Source organism: Passer montanus, unplaced genomic scaffold (assembly GCF_014805655.1).
Source record: "Passer montanus isolate IOZ18808 unplaced genomic scaffold, ASM1480565v1 scaffold57, whole genome shotgun sequence".
Classification (NCBI taxonomy): Eukaryota; Metazoa; Chordata; class Aves; order Passeriformes; family Passeridae; genus Passer; species Passer montanus.
Window position 1 is genome coordinate 1,157,467 of NW_024370705.1, and position 26,203 is coordinate 1,183,669.

General features: G+C 52.2%; 2 protein-coding genes across 6 annotated transcripts in view; both read right to left on the bottom strand.

Moving 5' to 3' along the window:
• OSBP2 (oxysterol binding protein 2) overlaps nucleotides 1–16,525 on the bottom strand; it is a 92,687-nt gene extending 76,162 nt beyond the window's left edge. For 2 of the 4 annotated variants that reach the window (XM_039725800.1, XM_039725799.1), the window contains exons 1-2: nucleotides 16,266–16,525; nucleotides 8,834–8,911 (exon numbers count right to left, since the gene is read on the bottom strand). In XM_039725800.1, coding sequence (XP_039581734.1) covers nucleotides 8,834–8,911; nucleotides 16,266–16,435 — 248 coding nt within the window. In that variant the 5' untranslated portion in view covers nucleotides 16,436–16,525. The remainder of the gene's footprint in view (nucleotides 1–8,833; nucleotides 8,912–16,265) is intronic. The other 2 variants (XM_039725803.1, XM_039725801.1) reach the window with 1 other exon arrangement.
• A 1,731-nt stretch (nucleotides 16,526–18,256) lies between these two features.
• IQCD (IQ motif containing D) lies at nucleotides 18,257–24,902 on the bottom strand. Of its 2 annotated transcripts, XM_039725987.1 has the most exons (5): nucleotides 24,766–24,902; nucleotides 23,290–24,083; nucleotides 21,859–22,092; nucleotides 19,621–19,692; nucleotides 18,257–18,561 (listed from the first exon to the last, which is right to left on the bottom strand). In XM_039725987.1, exons 2-5 carry the CDS (start codon nucleotides 23,902–23,904, stop codon nucleotides 18,283–18,285), a joined length of 1,200 nt encoding a protein of 399 aa, XP_039581921.1. In that variant the 5' UTR covers nucleotides 23,905–24,083; nucleotides 24,766–24,902; the 3' UTR covers nucleotides 18,257–18,282. The 2 variants fall into 2 exon arrangements, with proteins under 2 accessions (XP_039581921.1, XP_039581922.1); XM_039725988.1 differs by lacking the exon at nucleotides 19,621–19,692.
• Between the last annotated feature and the right edge of the window lie 1,301 nt (nucleotides 24,903–26,203).

A 26,203-nucleotide genomic window follows, 5' to 3' on the forward strand; every position in this document is an offset into this window, starting at 1 on the left:
CAGGGAGCTGGGAATGGCTGTAGGAGCCAGGATCCAAACAGGGAGCTGGGAATGGCTGTGGGAGCCAGGATCCAAACAGGGAGCTGGGAATGGCTGTTGGAGCCAGGATCCAAACAGGGAGCTGGGAATGGCTGTGGGAGCCAGGCTCTGCTCATGGAGCTTCCAAAAACACCAGAGGACCCCCCCCCAGTCACCCCAGTTCTTTGTTTTCTTTAGTTTCCAAACTAAAATGCCAAAGATGGACAATCCTATCAAGACTTTCAGCTGCTGCTGAGTTTATCACATCAGTGATATCACATCAGTGATGGAAGGTGTGGTCCAGATCTTGTCACCTCCACAGCTAGCAGGATAATCCCAGACCTGGGCCAGGCCTGACTCACGAGCTTGGTGGCTCATTTGTAAGAAGAGAGAAAAAGGAGTGACCACACACAAGGTTCATTTGACAAATGCTCTTTATTACACAAGAAACAAATGCACGGCAGCAGATGAGAGCCTCAAGCAGTCATTTTTCTCATTACAGCCTCTGCTTTCAAGTTTGTACTGGTGCTTCAGCCCCTGGGAATTGTGTTAAATGATCAGCATAAAGATCAGCTACAGTCAACTCATGTTTATCTTTTCTCACCACCACAGCCAAGGACATAATAGCACACAGGGCACACAGAGTCAAGATTAAAACCCAATTTTTCTTCCTATCCCATCAATTCCTATCTCATTTACAATATTCAGACTGGTTAAAAAAATCCTGGTTTCCCAGACTACAGACTTCAGGGATGCATTTGCTTCAAGCATAAGTTATCCCAGCTTTCCAAGATTGAGGGTGGGTAGAAAAGCTCACTTCCAAGAATTTTTCCATGCTGCAAGCATCTCTCTTTTCTGCAAGTTACCATCAATGTTTATGTTTTCAGTACTCAATAAATTTCCCTCAAAGACAGCACATGAGATACAGTTTGTGACCTCAAACATCACTCTAAAATCATCACACTCCTGACTTCTTGCCAGCTTTCAAACAATGCTCAATTCTAGCCCAGGATCTCTGTGTGGATGAGCTATTTCTTAGGGATAGATATCTAGATGCAGAATCACCTTCTGGTGAAATACTCCTTGAGGATAGATATCTGCAAAGCCCACAGGGCTGCATAAATAGATATTTTTTCTCTATTTTAAGGCATGAGAAGAAAGATAGAACTTCGTATTTAAAAGCTGAACTATTGCTTCTCAGCCCCTGACTATGAAATCCTCAGTTCAACAGCCACTTTGCTACAGGTTTACGTGGAGGCAGGTTCCAGGTGTGTGTCCAGTGCAGACACGCAGAGAGGTTCCTTCAGTTCCATCTTGTCCCTGAACAGGACATGCAGCTGCCTCTGCTCAAGGCAAACACCCAAGAGCAGCAACTACTGCAGCCTCGTGTGAGCACCCAGAAGTTTATTCTGTGATAAATCCATGCTCAGCTCCACAATCAGCATTTCCTGCTTCTGGGAGCAGTCACCCCTGGGGCAGTGGTCAGAGGAGGCAGCTGCCTGCTTCCAGAACAGATTCCAGCAGACAGGAAATCACTGCTTGAGAGCACAAGGAGGGAGAATGAACTTGACTACTGCATGCAAGGTGCTTCCATGACCTCCACTCCCCAGGAAACCATCAGCTGATGTTGCAGGACACACTCCTGAGGAGTGTGGAGGTCAGCAATCCTGGGAAGAGCAGGTTTCCTGTAAGAACTGAGGAAAGAGAGCAAAATGCAAGCAAGCACAGCAAACCATGTCAGCAGTGTGAGTGCAAGGGGCAGTGAGGCACAGTGCAAGACCTTTCCCATCCCTTACAACACCACCCATAAAATAAAAAATGTTGGCAGCTGGCATTCCAGATGCTGGAGATGCCAAGAGCTTTATTTAAAACAGAAATCAAAAGTTAACCACTTACTGGGCCATGACTGGGACTGAGGGTGCTTTTGGATCAAATCCTGCAGGTGCCCAAGTGACCCTGGCCAACAACTTGGGGACAGGCCTGGCACATCCCAGCTGCTTCACTGTGAGACCCAACGTCCTTCTGCACTGAGTCTCAGTGCCAGGACACAGGGAATGGCTTCCCACTGCCAGAGGGCAGGGATGGATGGGATATTGGTGAGGAATTGTTCCCTGGAGGGTGAGCAGGCCCTGGCACAGGGTGCCCAGAGCAGCTGTGGCTGCCCCTGGATCCCTGGAAATGTCCAAGGCCAGGCTGGACACTGGGGCTTGGAGCAGCCTGGGACAGTGGGAGGTGTCCCTGCCATGGCAGGGTGGACAAGACGCTATTTCAACTCCCTTCCAATCTAAACCATTCCATAAATCTCTAATCCAAGACGTGCTCTAGGATCAGTGGTCAAGGCTGCACTTTTTCTGCAAAAACCCTCCAGATATTGACTGTGGGTTACCAGAACAGCCAAGAAGGAAGGCAAAGTCATTGACCTTCACAAGGGACAGCTCTCACACATAGACAAGGATGAGTTGCAGCTTTCAGCCAATTTCCCAACTGCTCAGACCAGACTCTCTGTGTTATTTCAGTGCATTGTGTTGCAAGACAAGTTGTGTGGTGCAATAAATGCTCAGAGGTTTTAATACAGAAACATTTCAGTTGTTTCAGCACAATCCGAGTCCTGCCCTTCACTGTCACCCCTCTGTGCTGCCCTGGCTGCAGCCAAGCCCAGCCATCATCTCCCTGCACAGGACACCTTCACACCTCCCACAACACCCATGTGCCACCCCACCCCTCTGCTCCACGCAGGAAAGGTTCACATCCACAAAAGCAGCACCAGCACTTTATCCAAAGTCACTCCTTCCCATTCCAGCAGCCAAGGGGCTCCTGCTGTACACACAAAGGCAAACAAGCAATCCACATAATCATGGAATGGGCTGGAAGGGACCTTAAAGCCCATCCAATTCCACTCCCTGCCATGGACAGTGTCATCTTTCACTATCCCAGGGTGCTCCAAGCCCTTTCCAACCTGGCCTGCAACACTTCCAGGGACCCAGGGGCAGCCAAAGTTGCTCTGGGCACCCTATCCAATCAAAATCTACTCTCTTCCAGCTTTAAGCCATTCCCCCTTGTCCTGTCACTCCAGGCTCCTGTCTGAACTCCCTCTCCAGCTCTTTTGGAGCCCCTTTAGCTCTTGTTTTTTCATGAGAAAACCCCCAATTTTATGCGTTGCTTGGCCAGACACCTCCACAAGCCCCTCAGCTGCTCAGGCTCCTGGGAAGCAGCAGGATTGTGCCAGCAGGTCCCAAAATCCCACTGCAGCCCAGGCCCTGGTGCTTCACAAAGGACATGAAAACCCTCTGTCCCCAAGAGCTTGTGTCCAGCAGTTCCTGTCACAGGGACAGGGCTGGGAATGGTTTATTTTTAGCCCTCAGCATCTTTCATTTCCGTAGAGCTGCTTGCAGTGCTCCCTTCCACAGGACACCTCCTCCCCTGCCTCTCCAACACTGCAGAACCAGCCTGCTGGGACAGAATGCAGGGCTCTGGCTGCTCTTCAGCACAAACCCACCCGAGGAGGGAAGCAGAGGCACCACACACAGGCTGCTGCTTTGCCAGGGCAGGAAAACAGGGAAACAGGAGAGGCAGAGACATGTGCCACGTGTGCCAGCGGGATCCGTGCCGTGATCCACACTCCCAGTGAGGTGTGAGACAGCAAACAAACACCACAAGTGCAGCCAGCACCACAAGCAACCCAGCAACCCAGGGCTTTTCCAGAGCTTTTCATCTTCTCCAGCCATCTCTCCAGTTTTAAACTCCCACATGGTGAAGAGTACCTATTTATACAAATTTTTAAACAGATAAAAGGCCAGTCTTGGCCTAGAAGCCACTCTCTGCATCCATGTTCTCCTCGAATGACTCCAAGAATGGGCTCGTGGCCCATCTCTCCTGCAGGACCCCCAGCCATGGGGGGTCTCACCCTGGCAGGTTCAGCAGCTGGAAGGACTGCACCAAAGGAGCCCAAGGCACACAAGGGAGGACACGAGAAGTGTCCCAAGAGAGAAGGAAGAGGCCAGCTGAGCTGCAGAGCAACAGAGCCCAGTGCTCAGCTGGTTTCCTGAGCAGGACTTAATGCAGGGGACAAATACAGCTGTAACCATCCTCCTCCTTTCTTCCCAGGATCCATCAAACAATTGAAAACTCTCTTTTTTTTTTTTTACCTTCTCTATCCAATTTTATTTCTTTAATCTTCTGCAGGGAAAAAAACAAACAAACAAAAAAAACAGGTTCCAAACTGATTGAAAACTCTTTTTTTTTCTTTACCTTCTCTATCCAATTTTATTTCCTTAATCTTCTGCAGGGAAAAAAACAAACAAATAAAAAAAAACAGGTTTAAACCTTCAATTTTGTATCTATTTTTATGTTATAGAGATTTTTAAAAATGGTGTAAGAAGGGGGCAGAAGCCAGGCCACTAAAGGGAACTCTTCCATAGGAATATATTCCAGGAGTTGGACTTGGATGATCCTTGTGGGTCCCTTCCAAGTCAGGATATTCCACAACTCTGTGATGTGAAAGAGCAGAGAGCAGTGAAAAGCAGCACAATGCACTTTTCCCAAGTGAGGGAGCAGGATCACATCACATCCAGGCTCTCTTAAGCTAAGCTGTTCTGACTCCAACACTTGCACATGGGAGCAGATTCTTTTTATAGAGACCTGGCATGGCACAAACACTTCTCATGAGGTCCTGTTCAGGGATAAAGGTGCAGCAGCAGGATGGGCCCACAAAGTGCCATCACAGGACTGCACTAATCCCACACAGGCACATCCCAACTGCCTCTGCTGGGTTTACATCAAACCAGCAGTTCCATAAATAAACCAATTTGTAAATTAAGACTACACTTAATGGTATAAAGTTCTATTATACGGCAGAATGGCAATGATGTATTTTGAACTTGGAAATTAAAGCTACACCTAACAGAGTTTGTGTATCTGCCCCATGGGACAAAGGGCTCACTATTTATTTCCTTTACAAACAGAAAACTCTAATTCCCTCTGCACCCATGAGGATGCCTCACTTCAGAGTAATGTCTGACTTAATATTGGTGTTTTAGCTACTTTACAAATTCGTCCTTCCTAAAACTACAGAAATTGTAGATCTTCAGGGAAACACCTTGGACCAAATTGCCAACATTAACCTCACTACATTATAGCTGAAAGAATTAGGATTGTTCAGCCTGGTGGACACAAGGGTCCAGGGAGAGCTCAGAGCCTCCTCAGATGCCTGAAGGGGCTCCAGGAGAGCTGGAGAGGGACTGGGGACAAGGGATGGAGGGACAGGACACAGGGAATGGCTTCCCACTGCCAGAGGGAAGGGATGGATGGGATATTGGGAATTAGGAATTGTTCCCTGGCAGGGTGGGCAGGCCCTGGCACAGGGTGCCCAGAGCAGCTGTGGCTGCCCCTGGATCCCTGGCAGTGCCCAAGGCCAGGCTGGACAGGGCTTGGAGCAGCCTGGGAATTAGGATTAGCCTGGTGGACAGAAGGGTCCAGGGAGAGCTCAGAGCCCCTTGCAGGGCCTGAAGGGGCTCCGGGAGAGCTGGAGAGGGACTGGGGACAAGGCATGGAGGGACAGGACACAGGGAATGGCTCCCACTGCCAGAGGGCAGGGATGGATGGGATATTGGGAATTAGGAATTGTTCCCTGGCAGGGTGGGCAGGCCCTGGCACAGGGTGCCCAGGGCAGCTGTGGCTGCCCCTGGATCCCTGGCAGTGCCCAAGGCCAGGCTGGACAGGGCTTGGAGCAGCCTGGGACAGTGGGAGGTGTCCCTGCCATGGCAGGGGTGGCACTGGATGGGCTTTACAGTCCTTTCCCACCCAGGCTATCCCAGGATTCTATGATTAAAGATTTTGTTCCCCCCCTGGCCCAGCCTGACCCCATGACAGCCCGGGCCTGGCACCGCAGAAGCTCCTCACCACCATCCCTCTGCTTCCTCCAAGGCATCACTGCCTCCCTGCAGCATCCACAGGGATTCCTCCTTAAAGCTCTCAGCCTGCACTGCCTGCAGACTGTGACTCTCACAACCACTAAGCCTGTTCAGGTGTTGTGCACTTGGAAATCAGTTGTACAAATCCCGATGGGATCAATCCTGTTCTCACAGCATGTGCTTTGTGCTAAAATTAAGCTACAATATTCCAATATTGGGGAATATCAGCTATGGGCAGCCCGAGGTTTCATTCCTGCACTGCAAAGGCACCTTAGGGCTGTAGTTGTGCAGCAGAATTCAATCCAATCCAGTAATTACAGACCTTATCTGTGCTGAGATACAGAGCTGCAGCCTCTCAAGGTACTTACAAGTGACAGTTCCAGGCTGGATGTCTGCAGCTGTAAGGAGGCCTGTTACACAGCAACAAAGCACAAATTTCCAGATCTCAATTTTCAATTTTAACTACAATTAAACTTTCAATTTTAAAACTACATTTCCAAGGAGCTTGCATGTATAGGTTTTTCCACTTTGAAGCAGGAATTTTTACTTATTTCCTGGTGGTGAAAAGGAAGGGGACAGAGAGGGAGAGGCAGATGCCTAACCCAGTGCATACTCAATGTTTACCCACAAAAAAATGCAGGTTCCTGGGAAAACAGTTCCCAGGCAGCACCCAGCTGGGACATCCCAGAGACTGCACAGTGAAAAAAAAATAGGAAAATTCCTGTCCATCAGCTCCTGAGCCAATCCCACTCCTAAAAGGATCAGAAATACCACTGGGTCTTTGCCTCCCCAAGTGCTGCAGCAAAACACTGTACTTATAATAAGCTTTAACAGATAAAAGTCTGATACAGGAGTAAAGCACAGATAATCCCATACATTTGCCTTGGCAATACTCAGGCTGTCCCAGTGTCAGGCAGCTCCTCCATCAACTCAGTGCCATGGAAGTGCAGGATGGTCTGTGAAACAGCCTGAAGGGTTCAGACACAGAAATCACCAGGGCTCCCCTGCCACTGACAGGACAAGCCATAGACAGGACATGGCTTTTCCTCATCCCCCATCAGCATCCAGAGAGCTGAAGGCAAACTCCCAAAATATGTCAGAAATAATCAGAATGGTTCATGAAATGTGTCTGGGAGGCACCTCAGGAGGCCTCAGGTCCAGTCTCCTGCTCTGAGCATCTGCCTCCAGACAAGGCTGCTCAGGACCCTGCCCATCCACAGCTGGAACAGCCATGAATTCCCTGCACCTCTCCAGACCCCTGCCCCAGTATTCCTCACTCCCAATCCAACATGCTTCCATGTGCCCATGCAGGATTTCCCACGTGCTCTCCCAGCCCTGTGCCTCAGCCTGCCAGGAGCAGAGCCAGGTTCTGTCCCCTCTCACACCCTCCACCACGGAGCTGTGGGTCTGTCTCTGCTCCAGCCTCATCCTGGCAGGCCCCAAACCAGACTGATGGCCCAGACAGGGCACCCCAGGGCACACCTCTGCTGAGAAGAGGGGACGGTCTCTTCCCTCAGCACTTCAGCTAACACAGCCAAAGCCACCGCTGAGCTCTGGTCACTCCTGGTCACCTTTTTGTCCCCAGGGGCTCCTCTAAAGCTGCTTCAAGCAGCAATGCCTCTGCTGAGCGTCACAGGGTTCCCATCACCCTGCTCTCCAGCCTGTCACAGTCCCTCTGAAATCCAGACCTGTGACCTCTCTGCTGCACTTGGCATCACCCACAGCTGGGCTGCGAGGGCACTCACCCGTTAATGACCACATTACACAGCAAATACTGCGACTAATGAACTGTGATCTTATCACAGCTACCAAAACCCAATCAGATTATACACACTCCTAATCAATACCTGAGAGGATATAGCTAATCACAGCACCACCACCAGCCCAGCTCCCAAAGGGAGCCCTGCATGTTGTGACAATTCCAAGTGGGAGCTGACAGTGTGTCCTGTGTGTCACATGTAAATGATGCACTATTAAGATGATTGTCACCTTTGACCACCACAAAATGACTTTTAGTTTGAGCACTCTCTTCCTCCTGCTTATAAAAATTCCATCCCAGCAGAGACATAAAGCCAGGGAGCCTCAAGCAGACTCTGCCCAGCACAGACCACAGAGACCCAGTTGACAAGGAATGGAAAACTCTGCTGGGATAAAATAAAGCATAGAGTAGTTCCACCTGACCACACACTATAAACCTGCAGTGCCTTCTGCTCCAGAAGCCCTGCTGGGAAACACCACAGTGGCAGCCTGGGAATAATAAACAGCGGGTGAACAGCACCCAGCATCAGTCACAGGACCATGCATGCTTGGAAAGAGATAAGATGGAAGGTCTCAAGTCTTCCAAGAACAAAGGATGGGGCTGCTGGAGAACACAGTGCTGACACCAGGCACCACCCAAGCATTCCTGGACACAGCCCTCCAAAAAGGGCTTCAAACCAAAGGCTGAAACTTAACACAGAAACATGGAGTTTCCTGAGCTGGAAGGGACCCACAGGGATCATCCAGGCCAGCCCCTGTCCCTGCCCAGACCCCCCAACAACCCCACCCTGTCCATCCCTGGCAGTTCGGTCCAAAGGCTCCTGGAGCTCTGGCAGCCTCGGGGCCGTGCCCATTCCCTGGGGATCCTGGGCAGTGCCAGCACCCTCTGGGGGAAGAACCTTTTCCTCTAAAATCCAACCTAAAATTCCCGACACAACTTCATAGACTCCTCACAAGCTGTGGGCACAGCTGCCACCCCCACCTGCTGCACAACATCTCCACACCTCACAGACAAAAATCTGCTTCTTTAATCTTGTGGTCTCCACTCCTGCATAGTCCTGGAGAGGAGGGCTATGTCTGTGCCCCACTGCCATGAACACATCCCAGTCATCCACGTCCATGCTCCAGCCAAATCCACCCAAACTCACCCCATCTTCCGAACTGGGACCGGTGTATTTTTCAAGCGCTTCCAAGAAGAGCCACCACTCCTGACAGTTGCAGAAGACCTGAAAAAAAAAGTTTGTGGAACCACCCCTGTGCATTTCACAGGAAAAAAGAAACTTCAAAAATCATGAAGATTTCCAGAGCTAGGGAATTAGTTGCCATGGATATTTGCTGCTGTGACAAATACTCTAATTCTGTGCTGGGGTGAGTGACAGGCACAAAGCACCAAGTCAGCTGGGAACAGCAACACAGCACGGCTGGAACACAGCACACACAGCCCCACGTCTCTGGGAGCATCCCTGAGGAAATCAAGCCATGGACCTCAACATCACCAGCACCAGGAGGCCACGTGACTCCCCAAAGGAGCTTTTCTCCCATCCAGGCTACCCAGCCCTGCTGTGCCATGGGAAGGAGAGTTCACTGTTTTTGAGATCCCACCCAGCCACAGTGTTTAGGTGTCTGTGCCAACCAACCAGCCTGAAATGAGATGATCTTACTCATGACAGCAATACACAACCAGCAGGCCCCAAGGACAACATTTTCCTGCTCTGTTTCTTATAAAGTTCCTAAAAGAAACCTGCTCTAGCTATTAATAACAGATTAAGAATCACTGCTTTGTGTTAAAGAAGGAAAAGGCACAGACTCCCACTTCACCATATTTACCCCCACAAGCATTGCAGAAGCTGCTTTAAACAGCCACGCGTGCCCAGCCAGTGCTCTCATCCAGAAAGATTTGGAGGATTAAGACTATTTTTAGGGAGTGAAGCACCTCCCCCTGAGTCACTGCAGGGACATACATCTATCCAGTCGTGATTCAAAGCAGAAATAGCCTTGAAGAGTTAGATAAAAATAAAAAAAAGCAAGGAAAGTGGATACTATCACAGCTTGGTGTGAAAGGAAGGGCAGGAAAAACGAGAGGTGCCAATGAGTGAACAGTGCTGACACAGCACCAGCTCCACCAGTGCCGTGTCACAATGTGACCCGTGAGCAGCGATGCTCACAGCAAGGAGCAGCATCACCTGGGGACAGCACAGGCCAGGTACAGAACAGCCCTGCCAGGAGCCCTGGCTTGCAGAGGGGGAAGCCAATCCCAAGTGCCTGGAAGGGGACCAAAGAGGAGATTTGCTCCCATTTGTTCTGCTTTCACGGCAGAGCTCCGCTGACTCGCAGTCCCACGCTTCCATCTGCATGTTTAATTGCAGCGTTGGTCCTTCGCAGCCCGAGGCTCAGCACAGCCCTGCACCCAGGGCTGTGAGTCAGCACCACTGCCCAGCACCACGCTCACATCCAGCCCTGCTCTCCTCCAGCCCAGCCCGCACACACGGCAATGTAGTGGCATTAATTATTAATCAAGCTTTTTGATCGAAACCAAACAAAGGCTGATGCAAAGTGTAGAAAGATCCCTGCCACGGTGCTACAGGAACTGCTACAATAATTGAACAGTATAATAAGGACCTGAAGGGATATTTAAGACTCCCAGCTAGCTCAGGTTTGGAAGCACTATCTTGTTTAGGGATAAATCTCCAGGATGCTGCCTGCCCTCCAGATAGCAGGCTGAGACAACTCACATTTCAGGGTGACAACCTGAGCTGTTGGCCATCAGCTGAACAGACCCACAGGGAGCAGAGGGCTCTGATATCACTGATAACACTTCGGGCAGCTAAAATTACCAGGCTGAGTTACCCAGCTACAACAACTGATAGACAAGCACAAAATACAGAAAAGCTCAGTAGTCTGATGTGCTGCAGCATAACCCAACCTACAGATAATAAACATCGTGGTCGTACAGAGGTGAGTTCAGAGCACATTGCCCTGACTGGAAACTCCTTTTCAGGGGAAAATGAGGCAGGATACAAGGGACACTGCATGGAAAAGCACAGCAGGTTCCTCACAATACTCCTGACAAAAAGGATCAGCTCCTTCCTCAGTGACTCACTGTGGGTACAGAGGATGACAGACCATACAAGCACCAACTTAAACCTGTAATTGGAGCAAGCCAAGTCAGAGCTGAATACATATTTCCCTGGAAAAAGACAGGCAGAGGAGCTGCAGGAAGAGGCAGGTGATGCCAGTCACCTCTGCAGGCAAAGGACAGCAGTTAGACCAAGGGCTGGCAAGGGTTTTCCAGGGCTGAGCATAGCTGTGGATGGATATCCTGGAGCAGGAGCCAGTCCACAGCAACCTCTGCTCCTAAAGGTCAGCACAGCCCCTGCTGTCCCACTCCAGCACCGTGTGGGAGAGATGCAGGGCTGGACAGTGACCCCCTACCCTTGCCTGGGACACCAAAGCAGAACTACATCAGTGTGTGCTCCAGCAATGGAAGCTGGACCAGAGCACACCAGAAAGGGGTAACAGGCACCTCAGTCAGGTAAGGAATCAGGCACTGAGGCCATAAACACCCTCCATACCTGCCAACAGCTCCAGGAGTGAAAACTGCCATGGGAGCCAAGCTGCCTGAGGGATCCCCACATGACAAACATCAAGACAGCAGCACAGGCTGCTGTACTTCGACACAAACCCAGAGTGCTCTGCCCCCTCAAAGTTTAGCTCTGCACAACACAAACCAGTTGTTTCTTCTACAACTACATCAAATTAAGTATTTGGCCAGTACAGAATCACGGAATGGTTTGGGTGGGAAGGGATCTTAAAGGTTCTACTCCCCTGCCGTGGGCAGGGACGCCATCCACAAGACCAGACTGCTTCAAGCCCTGTCCAGCCTGGCCTGGAACACTTGCAGGGATGGGATGAGGGATGACATCCATCCCATCTAGCCAAATGAAGATTATATGTATAGAAATAAAGGAGAAAGATAGTTCATGGCTCTTGTCACAGTTTGCAACCAGCAAACAGAACCAGGCAACAGCTGTAAACCCCCTCAGCCAGCACTAATTACCAAGCCATGATGGAAACATCCCTAAGGATAAGATTCCTGTCTCACGCCCTCCTGCAGAGTCAGCAGCAGTTGCTGTTTGGACTGAAATGAGCCCGACCTCCCCCACAGCACTAACCGGGAGCAGAGCAACCCAGCCTGGAAGCAGCAGCCCAAAGAGCATCGTTCCCCCCACCCCACAGCACCCCTCAAGTGTCACGTGGACATGCAGTGTCCCCAGGGAGCTGTGGCAGCACCGTGTCCCCAGGGACAAAGCACAGCAAGGAGCTGCCTCCAGAATGGGCAAATAACAAGGAACAACAGCAAAGCACCATATGGATCCAGAGAGTGCCATGGGAAAACAAGCTGACTGGGAACACCAATTATTCATCACTGTTTAAAAACAAGTAACTCAAAGTCACCGGGAGCTGCAGAGCTGCCCTGGAAACCTGCACGCTCCAGCACCCAAAGAGACACAAACACTCCAGGACTTGTCTGCACAGGGACAGGGTGTCACAAAAATCATCCCAGGACAGCATGTTGCCTCATTCTATCATGTACAAGCTAAACCTAAGGAAAAGTTTTCTCCTCCAAGGGTGGTCCAACATTGGAAGAGGGGCCTGGAGAGGCTCTGCAAGCTCACACCTTGGAGTGTGATGAGAGGTGGTTGAGGGAGATGGAGGGGCTCAACAGGGGCTCAACCTTCTGCATCTGCACAACTCCCTGACAGGAGGGGACAGCCAAGGGGGAGGTCAAGCTGTGCTCCCAGGGAACAGCAACAGGAGGAGAGGGAACACTTTCAGGCTGGGCCAGGGGAGGTTCAGCTTGGATATTGGGAAAATTCCTACATGGAAAGGGTGGTCAGCTGCCCAGGGCAGTGCTGGAATCCCCATGTATGGGGAGATGTAAAAGGCCAGGTGGATGTGGCAATTGGGAACATGGGTCAGCCTTGGCAGTGCTGGGGGAGCACTTGGATCAGAGGTCCCAGAGGTCCCTCCTGGGCTCCCTCAACCCCCCACATCTCTACCATCAGCAGAGGTTTTCAAGCTCCTTCTTGAACTCTCCTCCTGAGCTTTCAGTGGAGTCTCAGCACAAGAAACAAGGAAAAAACCTCTGCATTGTGCTCAAGCCCTCATGATCCAACCAAGAGTTAACTGCTGGATAAACGGAGCTGGTGAAGAATACTGCTCTGTGAAACACGGCTTTTCCAGGGAAATGAGCTGCAGGATGACCCAGACAAGACAGCTAAAGTGCCCCAGGCACCCTCACTGCTCTAAGAGGGGAGTTAATGCTGCTTGATGGAGAAGCCTTTCCCATCCCAACAATAACATGGTTTTCCTCTCTCCATTTGTCATGGCTTTCATCATTACACCCTGTGCCTACATAAAGCACTGCTGAAGGCTCTCCAGACACCCAACCCCCAGGAACCCAGCTCCAGCCCATCCCAGAGGAGCCAACACATCCCAGAAATCTTAGAAAGGTCAAGGAGCTGCTGGGAGAACACAACACTCTTGGAGCATCCATGGTCACATGAGCCAACTCCAGTCTTCGATTAATTAATACTCACCTGAAGATCCTCTCTAATCTCCTTGAAAACACTTATCTGTTCAAGGTGATTAGATTCTCCCATACAGAGCCGCTAATTATAGATAATGATAAATCTGAGTGGCAGCCTGCAAGAGGAGTTCAGAGAGAGAGTTTGGATCATTAGCAAGTCAAGCAGACTAGTCCTGCATCCCCAAACTGCCTTCCCACGCTGGCATCACTGAATCAGCCAGAAAACTTTGTCAAAAACAACCCAGGAGGACCAATCAAGGGCAAGTAAAATGGTCCAACCATATTGCTGTGGATTTAGGAACTCCCTAAACCCACACACCTCCCTCCAGAGGAGGGTACTGCACAGGCACTCCTCAAGAATTCCTCAGCAGTTGTTACTTTTCACAGTTCAGAGCAGGGAATACAAAGCAAAGGCACATGAAGTTTCCCTGGCAGCAAGACTTGATGTCTTCATCGATGTAGCAAAGCTACAGGAGGCTTTAAATGCTCCATTTGGGAAAAACGTTGTAATTAGAAGCTTTAATTCAGCAAACTGTCCCTGTGAAACCAACTGGGCAGCAAACAGGCGTCGCACTTGGCTGCTGGAGCAAACCCCTCAGAACAGCTCCAAAGGATGGCACAGCACCCACCCACACACCAGCACCTCCAGGGACACCAAGGGGACACCCGGGATTTCAGCAGCTCAACTCTGCAAACCAAAATCCTCCAGGCAACGTGACAGGCTGGGGCTTAAAGCTAAAGAGCGAGAGGCAGGAAATCCAAATGGAACAAAAAGCTTCAACCTGGAGCGAAATCAATCCACACAAGGAGGCGGCTTGGGCACCACGGGGCAGCTTTCCCAGATGCTTTTAGCAGACAAGCAAAATGAAGTTTCTACAAAGTTACTCCTGAGCAGCCACAGCTAAATCAGGTGGGCTGTGCAGCTACAAAGGTGGCAACACAAGAAGAGCACAGCAATTCATCTGCAAGGGCAGGAAAGGAGACTTCTGGTGCGGACCTGCTGAGGTGGGATGAGCACAAAGAGCCAGCAGAAAGCAGGACCCGTGACTCTCAGAATGCCAGAGACCTCTACAGAATATATATACATAGACAAATATAGATATATGCTCTTTCTCAGTGAACAGGCAGCAGCCTGACACCTGCCTGGCTCCTGTCATGGAGCTAGAATTCCTATCAAAACAGAACTGCCAGTTTTTACCCCAGACTGTCTCCCAGGAGTGCTCCCAGATGAGCAATTCAAGCTGACACAGCCACTGTTTCAGAGCGCTGGTTTTGAAGAGTATCATGGAGGCTTTTCTCCACCTAAGACAGACTTCACCACGTGTTCTGCACTGTATTTTTGTACTCCTGACTCACAACCAAATTAATTCAGTTGTCATCAAGCCCAGAGATGAAAAGAAGCACAAAATCCTCCAGCATCCTTCTCCCCAAGCAGCTGCTGAAGGTCTGCCCTGCCTGAAAGCTTCACAAAGTTTCAACTCCTTCACATGCTGCTCAGAATAATTTCCTTGGGTGTTTCTGTTTGTTGTTTCAGCCTAAAACAGATCAAATGGTCTCAAAATAAACCTGGTTGTTCCCATCCAAAATAATTGTTGAAGAAAACCACTTGTTCACTCATGACAGACTTGGCATCAACATGCAAAAATAATATTCTGACATGGTTACAAATGGGGTGTTAAACTCCAACAGCCTTTTTGGGCAGAGTTAAGGCATTCCAGAAAGGATTACAGTAAATTAGCTGAATTACTGAGAGGTAATTACATTTTTTTGGGGGGGAGGTTGTTTGGCTTAAGTTCTTTGAGGGTTTTCAACAACTCCAAGTAGATAAACACATCATTTATCTTCTGCACTGTTACCTGCTGTAGTCTGACCCCAGCACCCAGGTACCAAGTCTCTTAGAGCTGGAAGAGTTTATATTCACATCTGACAGGGAGCTGGAGCTCTGCAATCTGCTTCAGGCTACGTGTCAGCAGCTGGAGCCGAGAGGAAATCAGCTGATGAACTTTATGTCGGGAGGAAAAACAGCTTTGGCATAACCTTTACAGAGAATTCCTGTCTCAGGGGGTTTGGCACTTTAAAGACTTACTATTTTATAAAGCTTAACCATCCCTAATAGTCAGGATTGTTTCCATGTCCTGAAGTACAGCCAGCATTTGCTGCACATCACTGAGGGTGACCGAGCACTTGTGTACCAAGTGACAAGAATAAACAAGGTCCAAATCACAGAATCCCTGAACGGTCTGGGTGGGAAGGGACCTTAAAGCTCCTGTCATTCCACCCCCTGCCATATACAGGGCCACCTTCCTGGAGGATAAAAACACCAACATCCACACTTGTGTTTTCACCACTCAAGTGAGACAAGCAGCACAAGAGCAGCTACAAAGATGACACCGCTTTGGATTCAGCCTGGGGGTGTCTGACACGCTCCTCGCTGAGCCCACAGCCCGTCTGCACAAAGCCAGCGCCAGACCGCGCCGGGAGCCAGGCACGGCTCGGAACTGCTGCTGGAGCTTCATTCCGTGCCCCAGGAGCGCAGCCCCAGCCGGGGCTGGCTGCCCCAGCCCGGCATTCCCAGCACAGCATCCCAGGCCAGCCTTCCGCCGCCGCCGCAGCGCCCGCAGCCCGGGCATGCTGCGGGAAGGAGCCGCAGGCTCCGGCGGGGTACGGCGGCAGCAGGAGCAGCTCACACAGCCAGGGGAGGAGGGTTTGGGGTGCTCGGATGGAAGGCTGTGATTTGGGCAGCTGTAGCAGCCGGAGCTGCTGCACCAGGAGCGGAGGGATGGGGAGAGAGAGGGATGGGAGATCCAGGGCACTCCATCATCCCGGGGCCCCGCTGCTCCCGCCGAACCCCCGCGGTTCTGCAGGATCCAAGCCCGAGTTTGGCTTTAAAAGGGGAAAAAAAACCCAAACTAAGCAATACGAGGCGATTTTCGCCGCACAACAGCGCAGCCCCCGCGGTCCGTGCTCCCCTCCCTGCCCGGCCCCGGTACCTGTAGTAGCTGAGCAGCCCATTGCTGAGCACGAACCAGCGACGCTGGTAGCCCTTCAGGTAGTTGGTCCACTTGAAGAGCCACCCCTTGTAGGTGTCGGAGCCCGGCAGGGAGGCGGGCGGTCCCCCCGCCGGGCCCCCGCCGCCGCGGCCGCCCGGCTCGGCGCTCATGGCCGGCAGCTCGTGGCAGGCCAGGCAGGGGACGGCGCTGAGGAGCGAGACCAGCCCGCGGGTGCCGCCGCCGCCGCAGAGCGCGGCCGCCTTCCCGCGGGGAGGGCAGCGCCGGCGCGCGCCCCCCGGCGGCGGGGCGGGAACGGCGCGAGCCGCCCTCAGCCCGCCCCCGCCATTTTGGCCCCCCGCCGCCATTTCATGCCGGGGGGCTGGGGCGGGGGAGACGGTGAAAACTGTTCCGTATAAATCTTCCCGTAAAAATCCTCCTGGGTGCCGCCTGCCCTGCTAGGGGGAGAAGCCCCATCTTACTGTCCCGCTCACCTGCTCCCTCCGGCAGCACACGGGCCTGGATTTTGTGCCTGAGGAGGTGCCCATCCACAGGGCAGTGTGGAGGCCTGTAGCAGGTGCCACTCGGCCAGGTGTTCCCCTGTCTGCTGAGGGTTCTTCCCTTTCCCTTTCTCTTCCCAGCCTTTTTTTCCTTTCTTCATTCTCTTTTCCCTTTCTCCTTCCTCCTTCTTTATCCTCTCATCTTCATTCTCCCCCCCTCCCCATCATAGATCACATCTCACTCATCTCCCTGATCCTCTCTGATCCCCCTGATCCCATTATCCTCAGCCATCACCTTCACACGCTGTCACAGCCATGCCAGGGGCTCAGGAGGCTCCACCAGCCCTGGGAATTCTCCAGAGAGGGCACTGGGCTCCAAGCCTCAGGATCCGGGCTGGGCAGCTCCGAGGGTGAAGGACACTCCGTGCGCTGCTCTGGGCTCAGCTCCTGCCCCTCTGCAGCTGGGTGAGCCATTCGTCCCAAAGTCCTTCAGGCAGGTGCACCACAGACACTGAGGCAGCCTGTGGGGCCATTCCTGGGTCTGAAATAGCCTGAGAGGGCTTTGGACTCCAAAGGCTGCTTTTCAGAGAGCCATGGGATGGGCTAAGGTGGAAGGGACCTTCAAGCCCATCCCATTTCCACTCCCTGCCATGAGCATGGACCCCTCCCACTGTCCCAGGCTGCTCCAAGCCCCAGTGTCCACCCTGGCCTTGGGCACTGCCAGGGATCCAGGGGCAGCCACAGCTGCTCTGGGCACCCTGTGCCAGGGCCTGCCCACCCTGCCAGGGAACAATTCCTAATTCCCAATATCCCATCCATCCCTGCCCTCTGGCAGTGGGAAGCCATTCCCACTTGTCCCCAGTCCCTCTCCCATTCTCCTGGAGCCCCTTTAGGCACTGGAAGGGCCTTTAAGGTCTCCCTGGAGGTTGTAGGTTTTTAGGAACTGAAGTCTATCTGGACTGAAGGACAGGGAATGTTCCTCTTGATGTAACTACACCCCAAACTATCCACATGGCTGCCAACTTCTCAAAGTCTCATGGATCCCAGTATCTCTTGTGGCTGCCAAGAAGGGAACACACCTTCCTTGGCCATGTCTGAGGAGAGAGGGGCCTCACCAGTGCTACTGCTCTCTCCCGGGAAGGGAGGCTGCAAGGAAGGGCCCTAAAGTCAGGAGTGGGCTGTCAAATCCACACAAGCAGGATGTGACAGGATAAGGGGAAATGGCATCAAGTTGTGCAAGGGGATGTTTATATTAAATATTAACAAAACTTTTTTCCTGGAAAGGGTCCTAAAGCCCTGGGACAGACTGCCAAGGGAAGTGGTAGAGTCACCATCCCTGGAAGCGTTGATAAAACATGTGGATGTGACACTTGAGGACAAGGGTTAGTGGTGAACATGGTGGTAGTGGCTTGACTGGATGATCTTAAAAGTCTTTTCCAACCTGAACAATTATCAATGTTTTTATCTGGAAGAGCTCAGACACAGCAGCTTTGCCAGGGAGAGAAAAGGGATTTGGGGCTTTATTTTTTGCCTTTGCCTTTGCCCTTGCCCTTTCCCTTCTTCAGTTTTGACTTGTAGATGGACCGCACCAAGTAGCCTTTCCAGAAGGCCTGGATGCAGGTGGCAGCATTGTTCCTCCTGGCCTCTTCCTTTGCAGCTTCCTCCTCCTTCTCCTTGAGCATCTTGCGCTCCTCCTCAATCTGGGTGTACTCCTGGAGCAGCATGGCGTGTTTCTCCATCAGTAGGGACAGCTGCTCCTTCTCCTCCTTGTAGACAGCCTGGACCTCCTCATATGTGGTCTGGCAGGACAGCAGGGATCAGGGACAGCTGGTCAGCAGCTCCTCCCCACATCCCCAGAAGAGGGTCCTGAAACCCCTCCCAAAGCCATGGAACCTCAGCTAGGTCCAAAGGGATTCAAAAGGAAGGCATGTGCCCAGTACCCAGGGAGTTTCATTACATGCTGGGTCCCTTGATGCTCCCCTGAAAAATGCTCCCATACACAATGCAAGATTTGGAGAACCAGCAATGCATCTGCTGGGGTGGTGGCGTGAGCTGAGCTCCCCACAAACAGCCCTGCTGTGGCAGGAACTGCAGCAGGACAGGCCTGACACAGCCCCTCTGCCAAAGATTTTGGGGCTTGTATTGCAGTTCTAACTTGGGTTTGATGTTTTGTCAGTGTGGGGGTGGGTCTGCCTTGACAAATTCTGCCCCAAATATGGGGCTCCTGCCTCTCCAGGGACAGGAAACCAAAATAATCCCATTATTAAGCATCTGACAGGGGACCATTCCTTACAATTAGTAGCAGCTTTCAGGCCCCTCCCTATATTTTGCTCTGTAAGGAATCCAGCAGCTTTTATCCAACTCCATATAATACTGCAGGAACAGGAAAGCCCCCAGGGCCTTCCTAGAGGCAGGTTTTAGGGGTGCTGATGTGATCCTAAGTCTCTTATGGCTCAGTTGGGGGCAGGCTGTTGGGTTTCTTAACACCCAGCACATCCCCCAAGGATTCAGCAGGAACAGGAGCAGGATTTGGACACCAGCTAGGGCCATGAGGATTGAGGATTGGAGCACAACTGAAAAACCGGTTTTTCATCAGGTGGACATCCCAGACAGAACATGGTGACCCATTTGCCCCCAGATACTGTGGGATTTAGTGGATGTAACTTTTCCTAAAGCCAAAGCTGCAGAGGACTCCTGGACACACAGGCAGGACAAAGACCCCTTTCCTGTAGATTTGCCTGGATGCAGAACTGCCTCTCACTTCCATGGTCTCCGGGGTAAGAGTCATGTGTCCCTTTGGACAGGAACCTACCCAAGCAAATCACTTTATGGCAGAGCAAAGCATTTAAAGCCAACACCTGTTTTTCTGTCATGTCTGTGTCATATTTCTGGACCCATTCCTGAATTTCCTTCTCTGCTTTGCACTTTTCCTGAAACACAAAACAAGATCAGATCCTTGCAGACATCTGAGGCCTGGTAAGAAGTGTCCTGAGTGAGAAAACAGGGAAACTTTGAGCCACAGCATCATTATATCTGAATATTTCACCTCCTCCACGTGACAAGCTTCCCTCAGCTGACACATATGTGGTGTGCCCTGGTTTAAGGATTCTCCTGGGACATTCCCAAAGGGCTTTATTTGGTTTACAGCATGGAGGTGGGGGATGAACAGCACCTGAAGCTGCTTTCTGCAGGAGGAAATGAACATGTCTGATGGAATGTGGCAAGTCATCAACAAACTGAGGCAACCAGCTTGAAACTGAAGCAAAAGAGAACTGCAAAACATGAACGTGGGACAGAAAGTACTCAGAAGATGGTGCCTTTTAAAATAAATAGATCTTTCTGCCTGTAAAACAGTTTAACAGTGGCTGTACTCCTTTACAGCCTGGGGCACTTTACCTCCAGCTCTGGATGTGTGCTCTGTGGAATCATTCCTGCTCCATTTCCTGTGTGGCACTACCCCAGGATGGCCCAAGGGCTCTCAGGCCATCACGAGGTCTCACCTGAGCTATTTAGACCACAAGTACAACTTGTACTTGCTGAGGAAAGGAGGCCTGTGTGGTCAGTAAGTGCATCTGCCAGGGTGCTGGAATGAGCTGAGCTCTCCACAAACAGCCCTGCTGTGGCAGGAACTGCAGCAGGACAGGCCTGACACAGCCCCTCTGCCAAAGATTTTGGGGCTTGTATGGCAGCTCTAACTTGCCTTTGATGTTTTGTCAGTGCCCAGCCCTTCATGCTGTACCACCCAATGTAAGAGTGACAGATGCCCCATCACCACATGGGCTCCCTGCACATGGGAGACTGCACTGGTTTGGAGAGAATACTCAGGATGAGCAAAATGAGAAAGAAAATGCCCTTTTTCCAGTTCTCAGTTCTCTGTGTCACCAGTGTGTTCTGCTCAGGGTAGAGCTGTTGCTGCAGGGGCCTGAGCCTGCCTGCTGGTCCCATTGCTTCTCCTGTATCTGCTCAGCCCTGGGGACAAGGACTTTGGGGTGCTGGTGAGTGAGGGCTGCACCTGCCCCAGCCCTGAAACCCCCTCAGCCCTGGGCTGAGCCCCCAGTGGGGCAGCAGGGGAGGGGGGATTCTGCTCCTCTGCCTCACCTGCAGAGCTGCCCCAGCCCTGGGCCCAGCACAGGAGGGACCTGGAGCTGCTGGAGAGTCCAGAGGAGGCACCAGAGATGCTGCAAGGGCTGGAGTCCCTCTGCTCTGGAGCCAGGCTGGAGGGTTGGGGGTGCTCACCTGGAGAGGAGAAGGCTCCAGGGAGAGCTCAGAGCCCCTTGCAGGGCCTGAAGGGGCTCCAGGAGAGCTGCAGAGGGACTGGGGACAAGGCATGGAGGGACAGGACACAGGGAATGGCTTCCCACTGCCAGAGGGAAGGGATGGATGGGATATTGGGAATTAGGAATTGTTCCCTGGCAGGGTGGGCAGGCCCTGGCACAGGGTGCCCAGAGCAGCTGGGGCTGCCCCTGGATCCCTGGCAGTGCCCAAGGCCAGGCTGGACACTGGGGCTGGGAGCAGCCTGGGACAGTGGGAGGTGTCTCTGCCATGGCAGAGGGTGAAATGGGATGGGCTTTATGGCTCTTCTGGGATGATTCTATGAAATTACCTTTCCCCCTCATTCAGCCCAGCCTGACTCCTTGGCTTGTCTGTTCTGCCAAGCTGGGCAGAGCAGGAACTGCTGAGCCCTCAGCATCAGCTCCATTCCAGCTCTAAAAGATGCCTTCTACCAAGGCAATATTGTTTGCTCTGCTCCCCCTACAGCAGATCCCTGGTTTGTCACTATCGTACACGTGTCGTGCTCCAGCCTCGCTGCCCTGAGCCCTGCCCGGTGTCACAGCACATGGGAAGGTGTTCCCAGAGCCAAGGCAGCCAGCAGGAGCAGGACCTGTGACAGCTCTGTCCCTGCTGTCGCTGCAGGGCTGCTTTCCACTGGAATCAGCAGAGCGTGAGGACAGGGCGGGTGTGCTTTGACAAACACCATGTGCATCCTGCCAGGAACAAGCAGGGACCAAGGAACTCCTTGCAGCAGGCAGCAGCCAGAGCTGACAGCTCTACAAAAAGTCTTAAACCTCCTGTCCCAGAGCTCTCCTCCCCTTTACCTTCCTGAGAACCAGCTCTGAGGCTCGATGCTCCAGCACCAGTGCACTGAACTGTGTTCCCAGGTGCTGAATGTCCTGCTTCAGCCTGGCACACCTCTCCTGGGAAGCTTCCTTATCTTCTTTTTGCTGCTTTTCCCCTTCCTCCATGATCAGCCGGATGTCAGCCTTGCAGTTCTTGGCCAGATCTTCCATGCTAGTTTTGAGCTTTTCAATTGTTTTGTCCTTCCTGCTAACCTAGACCAGAAAACAAGATGAATAGCTTTGGGACATGCCCCTGAGGCATAAGGTGGGCAGGAGAAGAAAAAACATTGCACAGCTGGAGGAGGTCCAAGAAGGGACCCCTAGGGGCCAGCTCAGGTAGCACCTGTCGGCTGAGGGAAGAGTTAGATTTACACAGGAGCTTTGGAAACCTTCCCCTGGCTCCTCTGGGAACCTGTTAGTAAAGGCACAGCGTGAACAAACCATCCCAAGCCCCAATGGCACTGCCGCCTGAGGAGCAGCCAAAACAGATTCCCTGGAGTAGCCGTGTGGCTCCTCAAGGGCTGGATCAGGCTCTGACTGACTGACTGGGGGACACAGCTCAGGAGGGAAATCCCCAGCTGGGATTAGTGAAACAGATTTATTCACCATGTCCTGGACAAGCTGCCAAATTGCACATAAAAATCTCAATTCCCAGAACTCTAAGGAGCAGAGGGAAATGGGAAAGCAGGCCCTTGGCTCTGCCAGCAGTGAGCACAGGGCAAAACCTTCTCAGCCAACCCCTCTTGCAGGGAGGAGAAAGAGAAACCCAGGTAGAAAACAAAGGATTGTTGTCAGAAGCTCTGGGCTTGGTACACAGGCTGGGAAAGTGCCTGGGAAGTGCCCAATCAATTATCTGCACCTCAGCTGCAGATAAAATTAAAGATTCATGTAATTTGTAAAATCACTGATTAATCACAAATGCTCCAAGGCAGCTGTTAGAGTCGGGAGTCACAGAAATGTTGGTTTTAAGCAAGAGTGAAGACAGAGCAAATATTAAAAATGGATTTTAATCAGAGCAATCTCTCCCTGTAATGATTTTTCATTCTTTCAGCAGCAGGGAATGAAGCAGCTGGCATTGTCACCCTGCCAGGATACTACCACAGCAGTTTGTGCCTGTCCTGCCACTCCTCTGGAACTCAGGGACTTATATTGTTTAAGTTGGCTGGTGACAACAGGTTCAAAACATGCCAAATCCGAATTAAAAAAAAAATCAAGCATGCAATATGCATTTTTCATTATATTTTACAATAAAAATATTATTTTTAAGTTTTAGATCTGGTTTTGAAAGGATTTCTGGAACTTGCTCTTTAGGAACTGCAATAAAGGGATCGGTTTATAGTTAGCAAGGTTTTGCTCCAGTAAAAAGCAAGTTTCCACTTGGTTGGAAAACTCATTCCCACAAGGTCATACCTCTTCATCTCGAGTCTGGATGACTCCTGCCAGCTCTCCCTGTAGAGCTGAGATAATTTCTGTGTTTTTCTCAACCTGGAGGGAAATTTCGTTCATGAATTCAATCATTTCCTTCTCCTCATCAGGAGTGGTCAGGAGCCTCTCAAGCATGAAATCCCGGAACTCCATGAAGGCTTTGATAAACACATCAGCTGGTGACTCTCTCACCCAAATTTCATATTTCAGCCCATGGTAAAGCAAGGGGTTGGCCAGGAAGAGCCTCAGGATGTTTCTCAGGGAACATTTCATGTGTTGCACTGCAGCCCTCATGCTCTTCGCATCTCCAGGGCTGGTGAGCAGGTGCTGTATTTCCATTGAAAGCTTCTGATGCTCCAAAAGGCCGCTTGTGATCTCAGGTCCCAGCATCCTAGCATACCTGTCCAGGGAGCCAATAATCCGTGGGATCAGCCTGGTGATCTCCAGCTTGACAATGGTCTCATCCAAGACAGTTAGGATTCTTTCTGTCTCCGTGCTATCAGGCTTTAGCTGGCGTGGATCTAACACCTTCATGACACTTAATGGGATCCCTACCTTCCTTGGAGCTGCCATGCCCTTCAGCAAGGTTCTTTGCTTCATGAGGATGCCTGGAATGCAGCTGGATTCCCTGTTGCCATGGATTCAGCTAAACACCAGTGGCCTGGGTGGTTTGAGGTCTAGCAAGGACGCGGCAGCTCTTACACAAGGTGAGACTCTGCAAGAAAATGGAGGTCCCTGTGCTGCTGCTGTCACATAATCTTCCTTCTTGGATTTTCTCTCTAAACAGAAAACACAGTGACAGCATTAGAGAAATTATGTAATTTGGGAAAACATGAGAGTCTGAAATTCTGCTGGAGTTCTCTCTGAGCCTGGGCAGGGGGTCAGGACATGGGGTTGTGGATTAGAGCTTGTCTCTGTCCCAGAGCAGCTGTCAAACACCCATGGGAAGGGGGTGATGGATTCCTGGCTTTGAAGGGTGGTGGGGAGAAAACTCCCAACAGCTTCTGAGCAGCAGCTGAGGTAGAGCAGCACAAGCTGCAGCTCTGCAGTCCCCAGAGGGGTCTGGAGAGCCCTGGGGCCACCCTGGAGGGAAGGGTAGGGTTCCTAGTGGGAAACCTCCATGGAAAAGCTCTACCCTTCTAGGCCTGTCCCTGTCAGAGCGCGGAGGTGGGAGAGGGGATCTGGAAGGACTGCCAGGGACAGAGGCAAGAGGAGGAGAGAGGGAGGGAGGAGATGGGGACAGCTGTAGCGGAGGGGCCGACAGGGAGTGAAGGGTCCCCTGGGTGTGGGTGTGGGACAGCAGGAGGACCCAGAGGCTGGGGAACAGTCAGAGGTCGGGGCGGTGATTCCCGGTGGGGAGACCCCCGTGCGAGGGGCCGGGGCGGGAGGGGCCGGGGGTCCGTGGGACCAGCGGCCCTGGGCATCCCGGGGGCGGGACGGGGTGTCTCAGGAGTCGGTTACCGGGGGATGCCGTCCCCAGGCGGCCTCCACCCCAGCAGCGCACTCGGTTGCAATCCGGGTCCGATCCCGGTTGCAATCCGGGTCCGATCCCGGTGCCAATCCCGGTCCGATCCCGATCCCGCCGTCAGCGCCTCCCGTTGCCAGGCGACCCGAGGGGGCGGGGCCTTTCCCGGCTGTTTACCCAGAGCTGTGCTGGCCATGCCTCCTGCCGCTTGATTGGCAGCGCCGCTGTCCAATGAGGAGCCCCGCGGCGCCACTGCCGGGTGTTGGGGTGTGTCATGGCGCTGGCGGGGCTGTGAGGGATGAGGGGGAGGTGGCGGCTCGTTCTTCCCGGATGCCCAGATCTGTATTCCTGAAGGCACGACGAGTAACCCGGAGAATAAGTTTTATCCCTCCGAGATAACGTCTGCCAGGCGCGGGTCAGCCCAGTGGGTGTCCAGGAGGCCCGAGGGGTCTGTTTTGAAACGTCAAAACACAAGAGAGTTCCCCTAAGCCGCACTGTTAACGTGGCTGGTTTTACGGGGCCATAAAAGTGATAATGAACCTCAGCTGATGAAGATGCTGATGTTGTACAGGCTGAGTTAATTGCTTACCTGTGACTAACTGACGTCTGCAAGGAACATGATGGCTCTGAACGCTGCCCTGCAGCCGTGCCCTCACCTGTGCCCAGGCAGTGATGGGTGCTCTCGGGACAGGAGGGTTTGGTTTCCAGCAGGAAACATGGCAAAATGCTGAGCTGCCGGCTCTGTGCCTCGAGCTGGCACAGCACAGTGGTGGGGTGGCCATGCCCTCACAGACAGCCTTATCCCAGGTCCCAGCCTTACCTGGCATGAGCAGCTCCTGTATTTCTGAGCAGGGAGTGTCCAAGTCCAGGAATAATTCTGCTCACCCATTCCTAACTGCTTCCCTACACCAAACAAATGACAGGCTGGTGGTGGGAGATGTAGTGGGACCACCAGGACTGGGCTTTCTGGTGTGGCACTGGCGAGGATAGACAAGGGGACATGGCCTTCCTGCCCACCTGGGCATACCTGGTACCATCTCCAGCACCCCAAGTCATTTTCCTCCAGCTCATTACCAGAGCAGTGACCTCCATGCGGGTTCCCTCCTGCCCTGAGTGGCTCAGCCAAAGGACTGACTCGAATCCAGAATGGGATTGAGCGTGACAGTGACTCTGGGTTTGGGTACACCCCAAGCTGGGACATGCCCAGCCCGCTGTGGGAGGAAGGGGCAGCTGGAGCTGCGAGTCTGGGCCAGGCTGCCATGTAGCCTCCAGGGAAAGCACGGACCTGCCCAGGAACACCTTCTCAAGCTCTAATTCGGCAGCTGGGATCACACTGGATCTAAATCCAGAAGATCCATGATTTCCTGGCTGCACTATGATCGAAAGCACAGCAGAGCTGTGATTTGAGGCTGCAGAGGTGTGTGCTGTCAGTTG